The following is a 24,347-nucleotide window of genomic DNA, read 5'->3' on the forward strand; positions in this document are numbered from 1 at the left end:
AGGAGGAGGTTAGTATATGTCCTCCCGTGACCCTGAAGAGAGCTATGGGAAAAACACTTACCCCATAGTTCTCTTTTAAAACTGGCATGGCTAGAATCAGTCCTGCTAATTATAATATCTCTTTACAAGCTTAATCGAATCAGCTGCATTAAGTATCCTGAGATAAGCCGTAGTTTGTCGAATTCATATGTAGAGTGAATAAAGCATTTTACCTGTACTCACTGGATGCTCCTGCATCCCCTGGAGTGGATTACTAAGGTTTAGGACCAAATCTCCTATACATCATGCATAACCTGAATTAGTTGTTTGCCAACAAGTTGTGCTGAGTGCGCCTTCTCTGCCTAAACAGAAGCAACATGATTAATCAGCTTATTTCCTCCTGATAAACCTCCGAGCCTCAGATGTCCTCCTCAGTGACTATATCCTATATAACAGTTCATTGTATAACATAAGACACTTCCTCATTGCTAGTCTGCTCCCTCCCTGACAGGCTTCATCAGCCGCCTTTGTAGCACTGAGTGAGGCGTTTATCTGGGTGTTATCTAAGCTTTGGCTGGTAAACAAGTAGGCTGTGTCTCTACATCAGTTGGGAGTGGACAGATCCCATGGCTCATCAGTCTCGGGTCCCATCCCCTTTTATTGAAAGCAATAAGCCCACAATGCTTTCGTATAAGGCTGAGCGGACTGAGATTTTTCAGCACTGCAGACTTGCAGGAAAAACCATGGAACTGCAAAGAAAGTCGCCCTTGCTTCCTTCTGTTATGTAAAGAAATATTTGTAGAAGGATCCTGCAGTGAGACTGAAAGTAGGTGAGAGGCAAGAGATTACTGTATTGTTTCAGGTTTACTACTTCTACTAGCAGTTTTGAATCAGTAAACAGCCTCTGGGTTTTTGACTGGTTGTTTACTTTGCATACATTTGCACTGTTGACGTCACTAATTTCCTTTTTTTTCTTTTATTTCAGCTTGATAAAGGCATGCTCTGTTGCTGGTCTGGGTGATCTATGGCATCTACTGGACCCACCTGTCTACTCACTGCATCCTTGATTGTATAAGGTGTTTCCTCTTGTGCAGAGTTCTTACGTAGTGCTCGATGGATCTTTGTTGGATAACAGGACTTCTGACAGGCCTGGCAGCTCTGCATTTCCTGCAGAAGAAGTTTTTCCCCTACTTTTGGGCTGACCTGAGATACCTGCTGAAAGTGATCCGCTACGGACTTCTGATTGAGAAGTATAAAAGGACAGGTCATGTAGTGACTGTTGTAGACCGTTTTGTTCAGCAAGCTCAGCGGGTACCTGATAAGGCTTTTATAATATTCCACGGAGATACCTACACCTTCCGAGATGTGGACAGGAGGAGCAATCAGGTGTCCCAATATTTCTTGAAGAATTCTTCATTGAAAAAGGGGGATACCGTCGCTATGCTTATGAACAATGAACCAGATTTTCTCAACGTGTGGTTTGGGTTGGCTAAACTTGGCTGCCAGGTGGCATTTCTTAACTACAACATCCGTTCCAGGTCCTTGCTGCATTGTTTCCATAGCTGTGGAGCCAAGGTCCTTATTGTGGGAGCAGGTAATTGCAAGTCATTAGGTATTTTGAGTTCTCTTGGTCATTGCAGAGAAATATCATTTACACATTTAAGTACTTACTGGTAATATTCTTAAACTGGTATCCATTCCAGTCACAACTTTATTTAGTGGACAATATTTACGAAACTGACTAAAACATTTAACCGCCTGAATACAAGAAAATGTGACATCTCCAGTGTAAACAGAGATTAATGTATCACAAGACGTATTTATTATGCCCTGTATTTATATTTTATAGTTATACCCCAAAAAATATTTTTGCCTCTTTGCAGTCTAATCCTCTAATTTCACACAGCAAAGTCATTTATTTCTTATTTGATACACAATAGCAAAACAACACGTTCAAAGGAGAATTATGAGGTTAGTGATTTTCACTCAGCCTCATGATCTGAGCCGACCTGTGACAATGAAACTGTCACAGGTCGGCTCAGTAGATCGGGAAGTGAGCGAACACATACCGGCGCACGCTCACTTCTCGATCCTGTGCCGGCAGAGAGCCGTGACAGGGGAGGGGCGGGATTCCCCCTCCCCTGTCCGATCCTCCAGCGCTGACTGGCGGAACTGACGGGGGAGGGGGTGGGTACAGCTGGCTCTGCCTCTAGATAGGCAGAGCCAGTTGTCACTCATGCAGCTGGGTGGATCCAGACATAATTGTCGGGATCCGTTCCGGCTGCGACGTCTCAGTATACCGCGAGCTGTAGCTCGCGGTATACTGAGCTTTGGGTGACGGGAGGACGCTAGTTTGTGTCCTCCCGTTACCCTTAGTAGAACTATGGGGAAAGGCCCTAACCCCATAGTTCTCCTTTAAAATCAGAAGTGTGACCAATGCTATTACTTATGTTAGAGCATTAGCCGGTGTCTTCAGCACCAAGCCTCGAACTTTACAAACTATAATAAATGTATCCCTTTAGTTTGTTTTCTCCTCTGTCCACTTCTGGACATTTTGGCCACCATCAGCAAGAGATCTTTGGGCAAGGGTTGCAGGGGATGCTGATAGGAGTTATAAGGCTCTTTATGAGCTATTGAATTTTAAAGGGTGTGCACACCTCTGTCCCATTCGTTGCTGTCACTCGCATCTCTTCCCATGTGGCTTTTTGGTAAGTGCTTTATCTCAAGCACAAGTTTAAGCCAGGGTCCATAATAGTGGAGGAGATCCTAGCTGCTAAAGTTAGTGGTTCACTAGTGTTCAGCAGCAGGGATAACAAAAGGGTGAAGCGTTTGGAGAAGACATGAGAACTGAACAATTTAGGACAAAATAGCTGATTTGGAAACATTCTCTAATTCAGCTCACTTTCCAGTTCAGTTATGTTGTCCTGGATTGTTCACTTCGCCTTCCTTCTCCAAACTGTTCACTAGGGATGCACGGATACCGGTATTTCGGTATCAAGTACGAGTACCGTAATTATTTTTTTTTTGGTACACGCCGATACCGAATACCGTAATTACGAGTACCGTAATTATTATTTTTTTGGTACACGCCGATACCGAATACCGGAAGTCCCATTCAGGAACCCAGGCGGCGTGTAATGACTCAACACCTGTCTTCCTGATTAGCCGGGAAGCCGGTGCAGGGTGTAAAGACTCTCCACCCAGCTTCACGATTAGCAGGAAAGCCATCCCCATGATTCTCGTCTCTAGATGACAAGAAAGCATGGAGCCGGCCTTCTGGCCAATCCGGAAGCCGGGCGCCGTGTAATGATGTGGTGCCCGGCTTTCTGATTGGCCAAGAAACCGGCTCCATGCTCCCTCCTTATGAGGGAGCACGAAGCTGGCTTCCCGGCCAATTAGAACGTCGGGCGCCGCGTCATTACATGGTGCCCGGCTTCCTGATCGGCCAGCTTCCCGATCCAATCAGGAAGCCGGGCAGCGAGTCATTACACGCTGTCCGGCTTCCTGATTGGCCGGGAGTGATACAAGTGATGAGGAAGCATGGAGCCGGCTTCCCAAGCAATCAGGAAGCCGGGCAGCGTGTAATGACTTGCTGCCCGGCTTCCTGAAATCACTCACCTCATAGTTCTACTATGCGGCTATATTCACACTTGCGTTTTTGTCCTTTATATGCAGAAGAAAATCTGTCAGGCTAGATGCTGTGTTTTTACTTCTAGATGCTTTAAATAACACATGTTTACATGCGTTTACATGCATTTAGGTGCATCTGGTACCAAATCCTATCATCAAAACGCATTTACATGCATTTTGGTGTATTTAGAAGTTCAAATTGATTCCTAGATGCACCTGACTTCTATTTTTTTTTTTAAATGCAGATAACTGACTGCAGAAAAAAGCATGTAAACACAAAATTGGAGGGAATTTGTCAAAACTGGAGAGGACAAATTCTGGAGCAGATATGCACTGCAACCAATCAGCTTCTTTGTCTCATTTTCAAATCTTGCATGAGAAAACTGAAGAGAGATGCTGATCGGTTGCAATGGGCAACTGCTCCAAATTCTGTCTTCTCAAGTTTTGATAAATGTGTGAGTGTGAATAGAGCCTTAGGGAATCATTGGTGGCATATTTATGCATTAAACACATATAAATGCATCCAATCGTACATAGTGTTAGTGTGCATGTAGCCTAATGCTCACAAATAAGTAAAATAGTGCGAGGCTTTTGTATGAATTTCATTACAATAAGGAGAATTTTGGGGGTGTTTTTTGTGATCGATTAAGATACACCGTTTTGCAGAACTCTTGTAAATATATGAAAAGACGCACCAAGTAAGCGTAATCTAATTATATGTCATTTTTTGGGTTTTGGTTGCTAACACAATTACTCTTCGAGCACTGCATTTAAAAAAAATTTTGAAGCACGAGGTGCGTGCATCGAACACCCAAAATTTAACAAAAAGGTGCATGTGAACACACACAAAAAAGTGCATAAAGTGTATATCTAAATGGTCTGTCTCCTGAAGAGACGGGGCCATATCTCTGACCCCCCAGGTTGCAAGGCTCCTGAAAGGGGCAAGGCACTCGTGTCCACCTAGCCAAAGCCAGGCGGACCCATTCCTCATGGCCAGCCGGAGTAATGGTGTTGAAAAGAATTAGGTACCTCGGCTTATATTCGGGACGGCTTATACTCGAGTATATACGGTATGCCTGTTCCTCTTTAAATTTCACAGACTGGAGTGAAAAGGTTAATATTCAGTACTTCTGAGCTGCTAGTGAGGCCTCTGAAGGGTACGCCCTGTTCCTGTACGCACCACCATGTGCTTGTTCTATTATGCATTACACAAAAGCAAGAAGCAAAACCACACTTATGTAAAGCATGCAAAGAGATTCTGGCCCTATCGTACACCAATCTAGCAACAAAAACTATGCATAGGATGACTGTACATGAGCAAGCAGATTTAACAGATACTGTTACAGTCCCCTCCTATGCATTTTGTCAGAAGATAATAAGACTTGCCTTTAATGGCATAGCACATAGTTTATATAGCTCAGTGTATGTGAAGTTGCTTCTACAGTACTTCACATTCGGCAATGCAATGCCTACTGAACATTAGCCTGTAATTCTGTTATTGCTGATCTATGCATTATAGTAGTTAAAGAGCAGTTATGGTGCAAGTAGGGATGCACCAATACAATTTTTTCGGTATCGAGTATGAGTACTGATATTTTGCTTTCGGTGCTCGCTGATACCGAGTACTGATACCGGTGCTTCCACTGGCATGGAGCCGGCTTCCTGGGCAATCAGGAAGCCAGACGGCGAATAATGACATGCCGCCCGCCTTCCTGTGAGCATGGGAAGGCCAGCTCCATGTTGTTTGGCCGGCTCGATTGTGATTAGCCAGGAAACTGGCTTCCCAGCCAATCAGCATCGAGCCGGCTTCCCAGCCAATCAGGAATCCGGGCGGCGAGTAATGACCTGCCTCCCGGCTTCCTGATTGGCTGGGATGCACCGATACCGGTTTACGGTACCGAGTACTGATATTTTGCTGCCGGTACTCGCTAATACCGAGTATCGATACCCGTGCTTCCGCTGCCATGGAGCTGGCATCCAGAGAAATCAGGAAGCCAGACTGCGAATAATGACATGACGCCCGGCTTCCTGATTGCATGGGGAGGCCAGCTCCATGTTGTTTGGCTGGCTCAATTGTGATTAGCCAGGAAACCAGCTTCCCAGCCAATCAGCATTGAGACAGCTTTCCGGCCAATCAGGAATCTGGGCGGCGGATAATGACCTGCCTCTCAGCTTCTTGATTGCCTGGGATGCACCAATACTGGTTTTTCGGTATCGAGTACTGATATTTTTATTTTGTTACTCGCTGATACCAAGCATCGATACCGGTGCTTCCGCTGGCATGGAGCCGGCAAATCAGGAAGCCAGACGGCGATTAATGACATGCCGCCCGGCTTCCTGATTGCATGTGGAGGCCAGCTCTATGTTGTTTGACCGCCTCGATTGTGACTAGCTAGGAAACCGGCTTCCGAGCCAATTGGCATCGAGCCGGCTTCCCGGCCAATCAGGAATCCGGGTGGCAAGTAATGACCTGCCTCCCGACTAGCTAGGAAACCGGCTTCCGAGCCAATAGGGATCGAGCCGGCTTCCCGGCCAATCAGGAATCCGGGTGGCGAGTAATGACCTTTCCCGGCTTCCTGATTGGCTGGGAAACCTGCTGCCCATGGGCACCGATACTAGTATTGGTATCGGTGCATCTCTGGATGCAAGTGTTCTAATGTTTTTTTTTTGGAAGGAAATATTATTTTGGCGTGTTACTAATGTGATAAGACATTATATCTATCAGCTGAACAGTTGCTACATTGCTGGACTGAGGATGGAAAAAGTGATGCTGTCTATAGTAACCATCAGTAAAGAATCTGTTTGTAGAGTTTATTAGTAACATGATTAGATAAGGTGTGTTACAGCACTCGCTGCATTTTCATGAGGTTTACTCAATGAGGATCTATAGACCAAGCCTCTTTTTTTTAATTTTTGGATAATTCTACTGACAGGTTGGAAAAATATCCTTTTCATTTCAGTCGTGTCTTCGGGACAGGAAGTGAAAGGAAATCTCCCAGGACACATAAAAAAAAAATACAACAGACCGGAGTTTGAACCAACTACTCCATCCAAAGCTAAAAGAAAATGTTTGGCCTATAGGTATGTTTTAAAGAAGAATTCCGGGGAAAAATTGCCGGGGAATAAAATAACAAAGTTATACCCACCCGAACCTCGGGGCTGGCCGGCTGTCACAGTGCTCCCTCCAGCCTCTCCCCTCCTATGCTGCAGCGATGGTCTTCACATCTTATACATTGCATACAACGTGATGACTGGAGGATCCTTAGACCGCTGCAGTGGAGGGGGAGAGATGATAGAAGGACCGGTGTAACAGCCAGCCGGCTCTGAGGATTAGGTGAATATACCTTTTTCTATTTTCCTCCCTAGACATAAATGAGTAGTTAACCCTTGCAGTGCCGGGGTAGCCCCACTGCAAGGGTTAAACATACTATCCCTCCCCCCACGAGTTCTTCTTTAATGATTTTTTGGAATGTAAGTCAGGCAGAACGTTTTATAAAATGCCATGCTGATGTCCATGGTGATGCACACATTAGCCTTCTACTGCAGTTGCAAGGCCTTTTGAATGCCCACATGAAAAAGGATTATTTGCATTAGTGAGCACAAACAGTTTGATGTTATGAAGCATCCAATTTGGAATAACAATGTGAATTCTTTCTATACAAAGAACTGTTGTCACTTTCATTTTCTCCAGATTGTATTAGAAAGATTAATGGGGGTTGGCCTAGGAGGCTTTCATTCTTCTATAAGGAAGTTTTGGTAAAAATGCTGGGCTTTATAACCAGGGCCGGTGCTAGACATTGCGCCCTAGGCAAGACCAGCTACTTGCACCACCACCCCTCCCCCCCTCCGTGCACGCGCGTGGCCCCATTCTTCTGCCGGCTAGCTTCCACGGGCGATAGATGGATGTAGGCAGCCGGGGCAATAGCGAGACTGCTATTGGCTTTTTAAAATTGAAACAGCCAATAGCAGACTGGCTATTGAAACACCAGCAACTGAGCAGAGGAGCAGACTTGAGAGAGAAAGTTGTCTCTCAGTTCCGTCAGGGGGGCTTAGACTACCAGAGCTCGGGGAAGAAGAGGCAGCAGGGACTGGTTTAGCAGCCAGGCAGGGTCAAGGATCAGGTAAGTATTTTTCTTTGTTTGAGCTCCGAGTCAAAAACAAACAGACACATTTAAAGCAAAACCCTGGGTAAAATGTTCTTAACCCTTGCAGTGAGGCTACCCCCCTGCACTGCATGGGATTAGTGCTTGTTTTTGTCTAGGTGCTAAAAAAAGTTATACTCACCTGAACCTCTCAGCCGTCTGACTGCTAATCTGGTTCCTGAAGCCCCTCTACTCCTCCGCTGCAGCGATGGTATGTCCTACGGCATCCTCACGTCCTATACACTGTATAAAGAACATGATGACTCCAAGATCCTCAGACTGCTGCAGTGGAGGGGAAGAGAGGCTCCAGGGACCAGTCTAAGAACAAGCAGGCTCTGAGGATCGGGTGAATATAACTTTTTTTTTTCTGCACAAAAATGAGCACTTAACCCTCTTTCGGGATCTTCTTTTAGGCTTCATTCACACTTACCAAGTAGGTGCAATTTGGTATTTCACTTGCGATTTCCTGCAGCAGGAATTCCAATCTTCCATTCACAAGCAGCAGCTGTCACCCGTTCAAGTTAAAGGAGAACTATGGGGTGACGTTTTTTTCCACAGGTCTCTTTTGGGTCACGGGAGGACATATACTATGTCCCCCCATGACCCGAACTCAGCCTATAGCGGGTTATTGCCTTCTATATGCTGAGAGCGCCGCAGCCAGGACGGATCCCGACAATACTGTCGAGATCCACCAAGCTGGTTGATTGACAGCTGACTTTGCCTCTCTAGAGGCAGAGCCAGCTATGCCCGCCCCTCCACGTCCGTCCCTCCATTCAGCACTGGAGGATTGGAGAGAGGAGGGGGAATGCATGTGATGAGTGATGACTGACAGTCACCACTCACTGCAGGGAGATGATTTGGAAGTGAGCGGATCGGCGGTATGTTTTCGCTCACTTTTCGATCAATAGAGCCAACCTGTGATAGTTTCAATGTCACACGTCGGCTCTAACTATGGGGATGAGTGTAATTCATTTACCCTGTAGCTCTCCTTTTAATGATCGAGAGAAAGCGGCAGCATTTGAAAGTCAGAACTCTGGCACACCGCTTGTAATCATATGTGATACAATTACATGCAGTTAGGAATCAATTACTATCCCTGGACGCAGGAATATCAAATTGCATCTTCTTGGTAGGTGTGAATGCAGCCTAAATTTTACTTTCAGTGATAATGATCACCAGGACAAACACAGAGGGTGGATCTCCTTATTGGGGACACAGGCAGCAATAAAAACCTGACAGCTCTTCTAATCCCTCTGCACTCTATCCAAAACTAAAAAACTTTAAGGAGAACGGAGACCCGGACAGTAAAACCTGGAGAGAATCTAATTCTTCCACACTCTACTGAGAGCGTATTTTTATTGCTGGCTTTAATTTTCAATTTGTTAATGACTGACACTGACATGGGAAGTGAGAGAGCTCCCAAGGACGACATAGACAGTATGAGAGGGATTTTATTCTTTACTGACTCTATGACAATTATTTCTTCTAGAGTTCCATTGTAATTGCTACCAAATCATGACTGCTTTATTTATATATTGGTGTTCTTTTTTTCTTACCAGACATGCTTGAATCATTGGAAGAGATCCTACCAAGCCTGCAGGAAGACAACATTACAGTTTGGGTAATGGCTAGGGAAACGAGTCTCCCAGGGGTAACTGCTGTCCTAGACAAGCTGGATTCAGTAACAGATGAGCCTGTGCCTGCAAACCTGCGCTTTGTCAGCAGCACTAACGCTGCAACGCTTTATATCTTCACATCAGGAACTACAGGTATCACTGCAACGTAATTTCATGTAAAGTGACAAGTACTATCTAATGTACAAAAAGGATGATGTAAAATAACCTTTCTTGTGTAGAAAGCCAAAACACAAAATTTGTTTTTAACTCCTAGAATATATTTGATTTAAAAACATTCCTGTATCATTATTAAAAGAGAACTATGGGCCAACGTTTTTTGGCCATAGTTTTCTTTAGGATCCCAGGACAAACAGTATACTATGTCCTCCTTTGACCCAAAACTCAGCATATAGTGGGCTACTTGAATGCATGTTTAAGATTTAACGCCTACATTTAGTGTCACTTTAAGGCATATGTGGTGAATTCTATTACTTATCCCCTGACAACTGCAATGTTGCAAGCCTAAGGTCTGACATTTACTGGGCAAGTGGTTTTATCATGGTTAAAATGCTAGTAAATGTAACTACATTTGCTATTATTCTGTTACTTGTATGGATTAAATGATGTTATATGGCACATCCAGTAGGTAATGTTATTCATTTTTGTAGGTCTTCCAAAAGCAGCTGTTATAAGTCAGCTTCAAGCATTGCGGGGTGCTGCTGGATTATGGGCATTCGGGGGCACTCCTGAAGATGTTGTATATGTCACACTACCACTCTACCATAGTGCTGCCTCCCTTGTTGGGATCGGTGGATGTGTCTACCTTGGTATGTTATCTGTGTTCAATTTTAACTTGAACATTCTGCGTGTGTCTTTTTATGCAGTGCCCATATATAAACATGTATACTAAATAAAAGTATGTTAGCCCTAATATTTCAAAATTTAATAAATGCCTCGATTATTGTGAAAGTGTTCAAACAGCCAGAACTGAGAACAAATGTGGTCCATTATGGCAGCATGTTATCCTTTACCACTACTATTTTTGCCAGTATTATTTAGGTGTTTGGCTTTAACATACTCACATTGAATGCAGTTATTAGGCTGCATACTTGTTGATTCAAGCATCTATATCTGATGTATAGCCATACATCGCCATTACTCACTGTTGATGAACAGTGATAAATAAATAATAACAAATGAAGGGAGGAAGCAGTTGGGGTTTTTTAGGCACCAAATGACAAGTCCAATAAACAAAGATTGTATATGTAGTAAAATATATTATTTATTAATACAAAAAGGTTAAAAATATTGGTAGCAAATATATTAACAAAGGACAAAATACATGTAGATAAAGAGGACCTCCTAACACCCATCAAGTTCAACTCCGAAAGTTATAATAAACATGATCACAGAATCTATTGACATGATTGTGGCATAATCAATATAAGGACGATACAGTATATGATATGGACTATTGTAGTTGGAAAAAAGTATAGCTCATTCAACAGTATTGCCAATAACCTCAAGTGGAACCATATAGATGGGTGATCGTGCGATGTTCGCAATGCTCTCTACGCGTTTCGCGCCACACAACGCTTCTTTAGGAGAAGGAGGTGGTCTAAAAATCATATAAAGAGGGAATATGAGTGCTACCACAATAATCAAAATCAAATGTGATATCATTACAGCGAAATGCCAATTATCCTTACCCCCTCAGTACGAGATCTCGTACTGAGGGGGTAAGGATAATTGGCATTTCGCTGTAATTATATGATCTTTAAGAGTTTATAATTTATTTACATGGCTGTGAATCAACAGCCGCGTAAGCAAATGGGCAGGGATAGTGTTGATATCATTGCTCAATCATAGCCACATGATTTATAAAATTAGGCTCACATTGACATCAATGGGGTTCGTATTGGGCACCCAATCTTAAGTAAAGTTTCCCAAACCCGCCCCATTTTAAACTCAGGTACATTTGGCTCATCACTATTGCTGAAGTGGAAATTAAAAGACAATCAGCAATCAGACTGATTTAGTAAAGCAGTTGAGAATCTTTAATCAATAAATTGTGTGAATATTCTTGATCCAAGCAGGTGAAAAGCTAATTCCTGTTCACTTTTAATACCCAATCATGTGCATTTTTTTTTAGTAGAGTTTAAAAGGGTTAGAACGACTGCTAACTTCTAATTACTGTGTGGCCCCCATTGTCAAACTTGCAGCTAGCATTTTCAGAATGAGGTCACTAATTGCAAACTTCATCTGTCATTTAATACAGGTTCCCTTATAATGATGAGGATGATAGTTGTATCCAAAGACAACAAACTTTAAATGGCTTACCGATTTTATCTGCCTTTTCTTTCCCTGCACTATAACAACTGTCATTACAGGTGCAGGGTAGTGTAAACATTCCTTCCAGCAGTTTGTGATCTTTTTCTAGTGGTTTAGGTGCAGTGTAGTAAAGGAATCATACATTTTAGCTTCAAGCACTAAAGACATTCAGGCAGCTACCCTCTTGATTGTATCATTAAACAATACAGACAGGTTAAGTACTGAATGTAAACAAAACAATGTTTACACTGACCTGGGCCGGTGATGACAGCTTTCAAAGCAGAGGGAACATAAAAGGCAGAGGTAATTGATTGTGTTGTGTTCATATTATATTAAAAGAGCTAATGTGTTATCCTTTAAAGAAAAAAAAATGTCAGAGATCTGCACTTGCGGTGGATATGGATGAAAAGCTAAGTTTAACAAGAAACAATGTTGCATTGTATAATAATGCTTTGCAGACAAAATAGAATCTGCATGTAAGATCCAGAAGAACACTTCTCATGTGAGCGCCATTGAATTAATGGGGAAAACGTGATGCTAATGCAGAACAAAGTCTAAGGGGGCTATTCACAAAGGAGCCGAAGGATCCAGCTGTAGCTTCGGCTGATCCTGTGGTTCTCTCCGGCCTCGGCGGCATTCGGCTATTCAGTCACTGCCGTTCAGCCCCTATGAGGATAGGGGCGAACGGCAGCGGGTAAGCTGCCGGAGCTTCTGCTCAGCTGATCCAGATGCTGTAGTGGCTGAGTCGAAGTCCTTCTGCACTGTCAGTACGGCTGAAATCAGCCCTACAAGCCAGAACTGAATAGCCGAACGTTGTTTGGCTCACTTCATTTCGGCTGGGTTATTCATTCGGCTGCCTTCGGCAGCTGAGTGAATAACCACCTTAGTAAAGCTGCTTTACCTCTGTGAGGGGTTTTCCGAGCTGATTCAGTGATAATGATGATGTGATCTTCTTTGCATTTAATTAAGATGTTACAGTGTGAATCCAAAACGAGTCATGCATCTCATTATATATTCTTACTGAAGCCAGACTATGCATATATCATCATATCACATCATTTTAGTTTATTCTTGTTTATTACCTTTTTGTTCTAATTTTGGATTCTATATTCATTATATTTTTATGCTCTCCACGGTTAACAATTAATATTTATTTTAAATTTTCTGGATTCTATTGGACATTTTTACATTTTTGGAGGATCAGGGCATTATTATCACTGAATCAGCTCTGAAAGCCTCTCACACAGATAAATTAGCTGTACTCAGACTTTGTTCTGCATTAACATAATCGGTATTGCTTTGTACATTTGCATCTTACTTTTCCCATTCATTAAATGGTGCTCACATGAGAACTCTTCTGCTGGATCAGACATGCAGGATACTGGTTTGTCTACCAAGTATCATCATATGGTGCAACATTGTTCCATTTTAGATTTGTAGCTTTTCATCCGTAACCACAGTGTGCGCAGATCTCTGACGTTTCTAATACAGTAAACGCCTCATTATCCGGCATCCACAGGGATTGGTAGATTTTTTGAAAAAGTGATTTTCTGGTTGCTTAAGAGCTATTATGAAAAAAAAAAAATGGTGTAACTAATGCCATATCAAAACATAAACAATGTATTGACTTCATATTAAAATTGAAATGCAGTAATCAAAAGTAAATTAAGACAAATAAACACACAATCATTTCCAGGATAGTACATGCCGCAGATCAGCAAAACAGTGAGTACACAGGGGATTTTTTTTCTGGTTAGATGAGAGTTCTGTTTATTTGAATACAGGATAACGGAGAGTATACTGTATTTCTTTATATCCTTGGGATAACTAGGACTCTCCTTGTTTTTTAAAACACTGCAGCTGCCTGTACTGTATTATTTATTTTACCATTTGACCCACTAAGCTCAGTATCATTTATTACTCATTTATCCTTTTATTCGTACTGTAACTCTGGTATGTAAACTCATTATTTAACTACACCCTCTGAGGGCCCGTTCACACCAATTCCAGTGTGTTCCAGCACGGTTAGCTGCTGGAATGCACTGAATGGCATCAGTGGCGTCCCGAGGCTGGGTGACACCCGGAGAGGTAACCAAGTGTCACCCCGCCGAGACGTCACTGCGCATGCGCGTGACGTCACCACGCGCGTGTGCGATGACGTCATCGTGCACACGCGGCAGTATTCTGATACCTGCCGGAGAGAGGAGGGGACAGTCACGCGGCGGGATAAGGTATGCCGCCGGGTCCCCTCCTCTCTCCTGATACTGTCGGGCGTTCAAGTCAATGGCACCCCAACCCCCCCTTCCTGCAGTGCGATTGCCTGCACCAGAACGTATGGCACAGCAATGTCCACGTTCCAATCTGGTGCAATAGCAAAAAATTGTGCACGCAGGGAGGCTTCCACTATGTGATCCAGTGCGTTCTAACCGTGCCGGAATGCACTGGAGATGGTGTAAACCAGCCCTAAAACAACACCATGACTACACTGCTGGCTACAATGTTCATCCTGTAAGGGTTGTCATTCTTGCAATTTTTTTAAAATACGCCTATGTGTATGAGCTCTAAGTGACCTGGCCTGTTAGGGCTCATGCAGACAGGCATGGTAAAATACTCCCATCTACGCAGGATCTTTCTGCCAGAAGCTGGCAGAAAAATCCAGCATAAAAATGCTTGTTTTGGCATGTATTTACTTGTGTTTATTGCACATTTATGTGCGTATCGAGTTTAGAGGCATATGAACACAAACTCATTATATTGGGTAGAATATGTACAGTATTTATATTAGCCACTGGAATAGATTTACTTGTGCATGTATGTGCGTGTACATGCATTTCTATGCTTTTACATGCGTATGCACTTAAATTATGCCACTAAGCGTCTTTCCAAACACAGGTTTGGGCCATTTTTTATGCCCCTGAACGTTGTGTGGTACCGTATCAAAAGCCTTTGAGAAATCCAGATATACCACATCTACCGGCTTACCTCCGTCCATATCTCTACTTACCCCCTCATAAAAAGTTAGCAAGTTAGTTAGGCAGGAACGGTCTTTCCTGAACCCATGCTGATTGTCATTAACTATCCCGTTTTCCTGAACAAATTCTACCAGATAATCCTTTATTATGCCCTCTAGCATTTTACAAACTACCGATGTTAGACTGACCGGCCTACAGTTCCCAGGTTGGCACCTAGCCCCCTTACGGGCTAGATCTATGATGTGTACGGATCTACACATCACAATTTGCATGGACAAACTGGCTGAAATTGAGCTGTGTTCAGAGACATTAAAGAAGAACTCTTGGCACAAATTTTATTAAACCCTTGCAGTGATGGCTTGCTTTTAGGTCGGTCCCTGGAGCCTCATTGCCCCTCCGCTGCAGCAGTCTAAGGTCCCGTGTGTAAATTGTGTCCTATGCACTGTGTATAGGACGTGAGGATGCCGAGGAACATCCTATCACTGCGGAGGAGGAGGAAAGAGGCAGGAGGGAGAGCTGTGACAGACAGATAGCTTTGAGAATTGGGCAAGTTTTACATTTTATTTTTTTAACCTAGACATATCGAGTAGTTAACCTTTGAAGTGCAGTGGAAGCCCCACTGCAAGGGTTAATAAAACCTGTGTCCGGAGTTCTGCTTGAAAAAATGGACAATGCATCTGAAGGCTGCATTTTTCCAGCCCACGTTCATGAGGCCATACAGTCACTGCAGTTCTCTTACTCTGTGATGAACAGAAACTTATATATTTACATGTTTTGGGGCTAGTAATAAATCCAGCCCTTGAAACTCAGCTCCCCCATGAATGAAAAATGTATTCGTTCATTGGTAAGAAAATGATTTGTGTATCTGCGCACTGAAAACAATAATGCCCCAATGCCTAGATGCACCTATTTGCTTTAGAACATCAGTTTAAATTTTGCACAAAATGCAGCCAATGATCAGATACGACTAAACTCAAGACAAGCTGCTAAATACATGGCTGAAATATATATTGGAAATATATAATTCTATTCAGCCAGTCTTTTGACCCTTACACCTCTGTCAAGCAGCATAGTCAGGCCAATGTCCTTCCTTTTCTCCATTGCATTTGAGCAATGCTGCTTGGTCGCTAGCCTGCTGGCTGCTCAGTGAAGGAGCATCGCCACACTGATGAGGTCATCACTCTTGCCCACTCCTCTTGTCAATAAGCTCCCTGTTATAGACTGACAGCAGTGTAAAATACAGTAGAGACTGTAGAGCGGCTTGCAGTGCTGTCATCCCTGTCCCAGTGCTGATGAGCACTGAGTTACAGGAAGCTACAATAAAGACAGATTTTTAGACATATACCAAATAATATAGTGAGTCTCTAATGTCCAGGTATGTAAATGCACACATACAGCATGGAAATGATATACAGTCATGGCCATAAATATTGGCACCTCTGCATTTCTGTCAGATAATGCACCACTTCGCACAGAAAATTGTTGCAATTACAAATGTTTAGGCAATGTCATATTTATTTCATTTGTTTGTATTGGTATGACACAAAAAAAGTTCCCGTGTCCAGATCGTGACGGATCTTAATGTTCCTGTGTAATGTGCAACATTGTCAACAAATTTACAGCCCTTGGCACTGTAGCTAATCTCCCTGGACGTGGATGAAAGAGAACCATTGATCAAAGATTGTAACAAAGGATTGTTCGAATGGTGGATAAAGACCCTCCATCAATTTCCAGACAAATTCAAGCTGACCTTCAGGCATAGGGTACAACTGTGTCAGCTCGCACTATACATCGCCATCTGAATGAAAAGGGGCGCTATGGTAGAAGACCTGGGAGGACCCCACAGCTGACACAGAAACATAAAAAAGGCAGATTGGAGTTTGCCAAAACTTACATGAGGAAGCCAAAGTCCTTTTGGGAGAATGTGCTGTAGAGAGAAGAAACAAAATAACAGCCTTTTGGTAAAGCCCATCATTCTACTGTTTTCAGAAAAGAAATGAGGCCTTTAAAAAAATACAGTCCCTACAGTCAAACATGGCGGAGGTTCACTGGTGTTTTGGGGTTGCTTTGATGCTTCAGGCACTGGATGTCTTGACTGTGTGCATAGCATTATGAAGTCTGAAGACTACCAAAGAATTCTGGGGTGCAATGTAGGGCCTAGTGTCAGAAAGTTGGGTCTCCGTCAGAGGTCATGGGTCTTACAGCAGAACAGTGACCCAAAGCACACGTCAAAAACCACCCAGAAATGGTTTCAGACAAGCACTGGAGAGTACTGGACTGGTCAGTAGAGTCCAGATCTGAATCATATAGAGCGCCTGTGGAGAGATCTCAAAACAGCAGTTGGGAAAAGGAACCCTTCCAATCTGAGAGACCTGGAGCAGTTGGCGAAAGAAGAGTGGTCCAAAATGAATGTACAGAGATGTAAGAAACTCGTTGATGGTTACAGGAAGCCATTGAATTCAGCTATTTTTTCCAAGGGCTGTGCTACAAAATATTAATTGAGGGTGCCAATAATTTGTCCAGTCCATTTTTGGAGTTTTGCGTGGAATGTGTCAGGTTTGGGGGGTTTTTTTCTCCACTTTTTGTGTCATACGTCACTACTTCTCTCTCTCCTTGTGCAAGGTGACTGGTCTTATATACGCCCCTTCTGTAGTTTTCTGTGGGCAGTCTATAATGCGTGGGCCTGCTTGGTCCCTGCCACAGCTCTGCACAAGTTATGAACAGCACAGTGATGATGCTATTTTTATATGGTAATATCTGGGGCTGTATAGGGGATTGGTGCACAGATAGCAGTTGTATATCCTCTCTGGCTATTGAGGAATATACTTCAATAAAGCTTTTGTACCCAGAGTTCAGCTTTAAATCTATAATGTTTATTTGATGAATGTAATTGTAACATGATAAATGTAATTGTAATTTACTCCAAAGACATGCTGGTAGGTTAATTGGCTCCTGTCTAAATTGGCCCTGTATGTGAGATGGGAACCTTAAGGTGGCCATACACTGTACAACCATCGCAAGACTAAGGTCTTGCGATGGTTGTAAAGTGATTAAAAAAACGTACGATCTGCCCATCTTGGACAGGCAGATCGTACTCTCCATCATCGCAAGCCCGCCCCCCTGAGGGGCGGGCTTCCGATGACCGCAATGCTGAACGGGCGGTGTGCGCATGCGCACACCGGCCCGTTCGGCATTTGTCTCCCGAGCACCGTTCAAACCAGCCAAAAATCGTACGATTTTCGGCTGGTTTTCTAGCGTGCTCCTTAGACAAAAGACGTGCGACCGTACAGTAGAAACGGTCGCACGTCTTCGTTCACACTGCTCGATTCTCGTACGATCGTGGGATTTCCCGCGATTCTCGTAGGAGAATCGAGCAGTGTATGGGCACCTTTAGATTGTAAGCTCCTTGAAGGCAGGGACTGATGTGAATGTGCAACTATGTAAAGTGCTGCGTACATTGCAGGCGCTATATAATTACCTGTAATAAATAAATGTATGTTTTAAATATCACATGCAGGTGCAACTTGTGTACTGAGGAAGAAGTTTTCAGCGAGTCAGTTTTGGATCGACTGCAAAAAATATAATGTTACAGTGTTCCAGTACATTGGTGAACTATGCCGCTACTTATGTAAACAGCCTGTGGTAAGTTGAAATAGTCATGTGTACTAGCTGCAAAAATAGAACAGAGCAATAAGATAATTTTAGTAATAATAATACACCTCACTTAAGAACTTAAACTTATTTTTTGCCTTAAGAGTTTGAGACATACATATTAATGCTACTAATATATGTAACCTAAAAGTATTGCTAAAGTGCACAACAGTCTGTCCGACATTTCAGTGTGTTGTTCTAGTTTTCAATAAGTTGTTTGATGACCAAAATGGGAACTTCAGATGTAGTAATTCAAATTAGAAATTAGTAACAGCCTAGTGACTGATTTACCGGTATCATTATTTATCTGGTCTGTCGCATTTTGTATTTTTGCTATGTTGAACAATAAGAAAATAAGGGAGTGTAATCTTCTGATGTCATGTGTGTAATGCCTCTTCATTTCAGAATGTTTGAGCAACAGCTAGGCTTGCCACCTTTTCTTCAAGCGAAACCCCAACACTCAAGCAACGCACAGACATTTTTTGGGGAGAATGAGTGGTAAATAGCGCCATCCATTCATATGTAAAGATCACAGTTGAGACTATTTTCAGTGGGGGGCCAATAACCCCTATCTTAATTTTGGTTGCCCCTGTCTGCCTAATATCTTGTGTTAGGGTTCCTGCTGCCATGAAACCTGGATACAGCATTCAAAACCCAGACTGTCTGGGTGAATCCTGGACAGGTTGCAACCCTAGCAACAGCAGGAACTACAGCAGGAATTTGCAGAGTTCATGATCCCTAATTTACAATAAGTTTTGTTTCAAGCACCCAAAATCCTCATAATCCACAATCCACAATCCTTCTGCATCGCAAGGGAGGAGGCAGGGAAACTAAAGTAATGTCCTCAAAAATTACCTGCTTAAGAGAGGGAGTTGTAGTCAGTGGACATTTAACTATCCCAAAGATAATATGAATGTTACCGTCATTGGTCCCTTTAATCACAGATGGCTAACAAGTGGCAGACCCAGCACAGTACATGGTGAACTGTGCACAGGCATGGCAGGCAAAAAAGGCTCTACATTTTGCTTTTTTTGGTTTACCACAAGAAAATCTCATGCACAACCCAGTGGCCAGTTAAGAGTAGGGATGAGCTTATGTTCGGACCAAACCTAGTCCAAAACTGAGCTCCTTTTGAATCCGGAATTCCCCGCCCTGCAGCTGAGCTTAAAAAAAGGAGTACTTGTGCTGATGTCATTGACCTTATACGTTATTGACCAAACAAAGCCAAGGGGCGATATAAGGTCAGTGACATCACATCATCCCATCCCTTTGTTTATGTGCTGTTGCAGGCAGGGAATTAATTGGCTGCAACTGATTGGTCGGCAGCTAAGTGCAATGCCTTCTGCTTCAGATGTGCCCGGGTTTGGACTGGGTTCAGTCCAAACCTAAGCTCATCTCTAGTGTAGAGTATGAAAAGTGTGCTCTTAAAAATATTTTATGTTGCCCATAGCAACCAGTCATCTTCTAAAAATAATTTTTGCAGTCTGGGTATAAAAATTAAAACCAGGTTGTGATTATGGGCACAATGAAACTTTCCTGAGAGTACACTATTCGGACATCAATGTCTGCGAGATCCCACCATTCTCAAAATGACTTGCTCAATGACACCTTAAATCTACTTTCCAGTCTTTGAGGGTCTTTAGCATGGCCTGAAAAAAAAAATGATTCTCGCGCAGAAAATATAAAGGACTGGTTTGCCAGCATGTGTAAAATGTCTTCAACTTATGCAGCACTTTGGGAATGTAACTGAAACTAAGCACTAACTGAATGCCAATAGCAATTCTCAAACAGGAATGGTAAATGGTAACCTAGGCCTTTTGTATGGCCAGTCTTTGTTACAATGTTGAATGGGGGTTACATAGAGATCACATTACATCATCCAAAACAATGCAACCCCATGCTTCCTGACCAGTAAAATGCATGATTATTCCATCAGCTTAAATCTCTTAAAGGACCAATGGTGACAAAAATATTGTATTCTGATAATTGTACTCGTTTAGTACCTGTAATTATCGTTTTTTGGTACATTAACTCCTTTTTATTTATTTTTTTTCAATTGACCTGCCTTTACTTAAAACATGCCCTGTTTTTTGTGCTGTCTAGAAAATGTTACAGGGGCAGAAATTGGGAGGAACTATGAAGCTCCTGTTGTACGAATTCTTTTAGATCTACCAACATCTACTGTATGTGTTGCAAGGGCTTACCTGATTTGGATAGGTTAGATAGGCCCTCAGATTACATAGTTTTGCTAAATCTAAAATTGACTGTACAAAGATTGTATGGTCAGATTATATTGTGTATTGTGGTCCTAACATGGACACTGACCGCGGTGCTTGAGCAATTGTTGCTAAGTTTTTTGTAACATCTTTCCTCTGGCTTAACACACATGGGCATCATCCCAGCAGGTGGACCTTAACTCTAGCTGTACACATGCATCAGTCAGCCGGCTGTTCAGTGCTGAGAGCATGCTCACTAGCATGCATCACCAGCTTCTGGTCATCATTTTTAGATCAGGAGCTAGTGGGACGGACTCATGATCATGTGACTACCATAACAGCCAATCACAACGATCACATGATCGAATCCCAACATTGAGATCCCCTTAAAGGGCCACTGGAAGTTGGTTGCAAGGGGATGAAAAAGATTAAAACTATTTCAATAATAAGTTATTATAGTCTTGCCATGTATTAGGGAAGCGGCTTAACCTCTTCACCCTCACTGTTCATTGCAATGCTTATTCATGCTGTCCATTTCAAATGGGATTTTTAACATTATTAAATCTTTCATTAAAATTATACCAGGTGATTCTACCATAAAAGTCAATGTTCATGCCATTTCAATTATAGGATAACAATGCTTGGTCCCTGTCTCCCAACTGTGCTTCTGCATTGTCACCCTGCCATAGGGATGGAGACAACAAGTGACTATTTCAGCACACATTATACAGCCAATGACAATTGTTGACACCATCCGGAATCCTACCCCCAGAAAATGCCATGCAGCCTTTGTGAAAGTCCGTTCACTTAGACATGAAGTAGCTGCAAAGAGACTGCAGGTTTCTGTTTATATGTTCACTGGTGATGCAGAACAAATAAAGATTTGTACATTTCATTTTTGATATCTGTAATAATGCTTAAACTGAAAAAAGATAAAACAAATGCATGAATAAATAACAATAATTATAAAAGCATTTATAACTCCTTAGGATTCCTTTTTTTTTTTAACTACTTTTAGTGAAAAATGCACATCCACAGCATCATCACATGCACTTACAACAGTTCTTTAGACTAGTAATTGCTTGACCACTGCACTGTGGGAGGCAGAGGATGTGTTAATTAATGCCTCAGACCCGTCATACTCAAGGCTCCAAATTGAGGCCATTGTTGGTCAACTGCAGCAGACTTTTACCATGAGGCCACAGCATCATCACTGCACTCTGGAAGGCTTGAGTGCCTCATACTCCAGTCTCAGTTTGGGATTTAGGCCTCATTAACACGTGCAGTTGACTTTTAAGGGGCTTTGAATCACTTTGAAGAGTGCGGTTTGCAATCATTCAAGAGGCGATATTGCTGCCTCCTAAATCCCTGTTGTTTTTTCAAGGGGGTTTTCGCATTGCAATACTGTGCCATAACTACTTGACACATGGTTGCGGCGTGGTCCTATTGACTCCAATAGCCTGCCAAACACGACATACTGTATAAAATTTGCAGCAGCATGTGAACAAATTTGAGCACCCACACGTTAAGTTTTAGGTTGATCCATGTAAAAACTGCTTGTTTTTACTGCACACTTGCCTGGGGTAGAAATCGGTAGACATGTAGGCCAGCAAAAATTAATTTAATTTCAGATTTTTTCGTTATTTGTTTTTCAGGATCCCGGTTCAAAAGTCCGTTCCTTTCCTGATTCGTATTTAGACAAATCCGAATTGTTGTTTTCGGATGAGTCAAATGATAATTATGAACAAGTGTTCGTTGCAGAAAAGTGACTTTAAATGTTTACTTTTTTTCATTTTAACTTTTGACAGTGCACAGAAACAACAAAAAAACAGTGTGCGTTTAGCCCTCCCTATAAGTATGGAAGGCATTTTCGGGGGACCCCCAAAAATGTAAAATATAGGGCCCCCCCCCCCCAAAAAAAAATCCCTTGTCAGACCCTTAATCCTAGCAGTTTCCTGGCAGAGCACACTCCCCCACCTGCACCATGCCCTCAACATGGGGAGGGTGCTTTCCCCCTGCGAAAGCACCTTATCCCCAAGTCAACAAGGGACAAGGGCCTCTTCCCCACAACCCTGGCCTGTTGGTTGTAGGGGTCCGAGGGCAGTGGGGCTTACCTGGATCTGGATGCCTCCCTTCATTGGGCGAAACAAGTCCCATGACGTCACACTTTTTTTTTTTTGGCATTGGGGTCCCAAAATTGAGAAGGGGACTCCATGCTGGTTTTTTTTGTTATTATTATTTGTCTTCAACAACACAATTTCATTCCGAATGAGATTCAGAAAAAAATTTGGATGTATCCAAATTTGCTGTATCAAAAATTTGAAGACGTTCAGATTTGTTATTTCTGTCAGTCGGAAATTCGAATGCATCCGAATGTCTAAATATATGCCGAAATTCGTCCAAATTGCAATTCAGAAGCAAACAAACCTTACATGTCTAGAAATCGGTTTCCCTAAGATAGGAGCAGGCACTTAAGTGTTCCTGCTGCACACTGCCATTGTGTTTTTTATTGTTTAAGAAAGTAAAGTCAGGTTTGCGTAGTACTAGTACTAGTATGACCAGAAATACTGAAAAGTTTTAGATTGTAGACAGAGGCATCCCCAGGCAGGGTGTTACACGGAGCGACCACCGTGTGTCACCCACCGGAATGCCATCAGCCATGCATGTAATGACATCACGTGCAGTTAACTGCCGGCGGCCATCTCGGTGAAGGACACCGGCCGAGAGAGGAGGGGACGTTTATCTGACAAGATTAGGTATGCAGCTGGGTCCCCTCCTCTCTACAGCTGTCGGGCACTTGGTCCATGACCCAGTACCTGCCTTTTCAGAGGGGGTGACACCAAAATGGCTGTGAGTCATTTTGATGTCACCCCCTCTGATGGTGTCACCCGGTGCCGCGCCCCCCCCCCCCCCCCCCCTTGTGATTCTACTGATTGTAGATGCCATCCTGGTTACCATTGATTCTTTTTAACTAAAAGGGTTCATTTGTACAGCAAACATTGTCATACGCGAGGCAGTTAATGCTAGATTAAGTCTTAAAAACCTAAACTGCCATAATAATACTTCAATTATTTATTCTATGCTGGGGAACTATGTAGGTTTTGAAGACATAATGGCCTGCTCTTTGAATTTGTATTTCTGATCAATCTTGTGGGTTGTTTTTTCCCCCAAAAAGCACTGTGTAGATTCTCACAGCTCAGGGTGTTTTTATGTGACTGTATGTGTAAAAATCAGCTTTATGTTATTTTGCTGTGCATTATTAATGCGAATCAAATTCTTTCTGTATGATATACAGGGTAGCTACAAGTATTTTGCAAGAAATATATTTAATAATAATTTTATTAAAATGAGTCTGAAAGAATTTGAACCCTGTTAAACTGTTGAAGCTACTACAAAACTATGTAGGTGTTTGTGCCATGTCTGCCAGCTGCTTTCACTGAAAGCCCATCTTTGTTAAGTTCTGCTAGTAATTTTGAGTATTGCAGTGTATTCAGGAATGTCACCAACTCCCGCTTAGTGAGCTATGCTTCTGCTCTCACAGCTATGTGTGCTAAGGCAGTGCACACTTGATATTAATTTACAAGAGAAGAGCAAAATGTATTTTAGAGCGTACGTTTACTTAAAGTTGCTTTCTTTGCATCAGGAGACCTAGAGCTGACCTAGAATAACATTACAGACTGTAAACTGAGGTTGTTTACTAACACACATGAATCAGATTTTTTTTTTTAAACATGTAATCTGATTGGCTTCTTTGAGTAACAGATGTACATAGTAGACATGTGCAGCCGGAAAAAATTCGTTTCGTTTCGG

General features: G+C 42.6%; 1 protein-coding gene across 1 annotated transcript; it reads left to right on the forward strand.

Moving 5' to 3' along the window:
* The first annotated feature begins 528 nt into the window (after nucleotides 1-528).
* LOC108795880 (long-chain fatty acid transport protein 6-like) lies at nucleotides 529-22,306 on the forward strand. Its single transcript, XM_018567204.1, has 6 exons — nucleotides 529-809; nucleotides 965-1,573; nucleotides 9,311-9,520; nucleotides 10,036-10,194; nucleotides 18,188-18,312; nucleotides 22,193-22,306. Exons 2-6 carry the CDS (start codon nucleotides 1,093-1,095, stop codon nucleotides 22,304-22,306), a joined length of 1,089 nt encoding a protein of 362 aa, XP_018422706.1. The 5' UTR covers nucleotides 529-809; nucleotides 965-1,092.
* The last annotated feature ends 2,041 nt before the right edge of the window (nucleotides 22,307-24,347 follow it).

This window comes from Nanorana parkeri, unplaced genomic scaffold, assembly GCF_000935625.1.
Source record: "Nanorana parkeri isolate BGI_ZX_2015 unplaced genomic scaffold, ASM93562v1 scaffold1020, whole genome shotgun sequence".
Lineage (NCBI taxonomy): Eukaryota > Metazoa > Chordata > Amphibia > Anura > Dicroglossidae > Nanorana > Nanorana parkeri.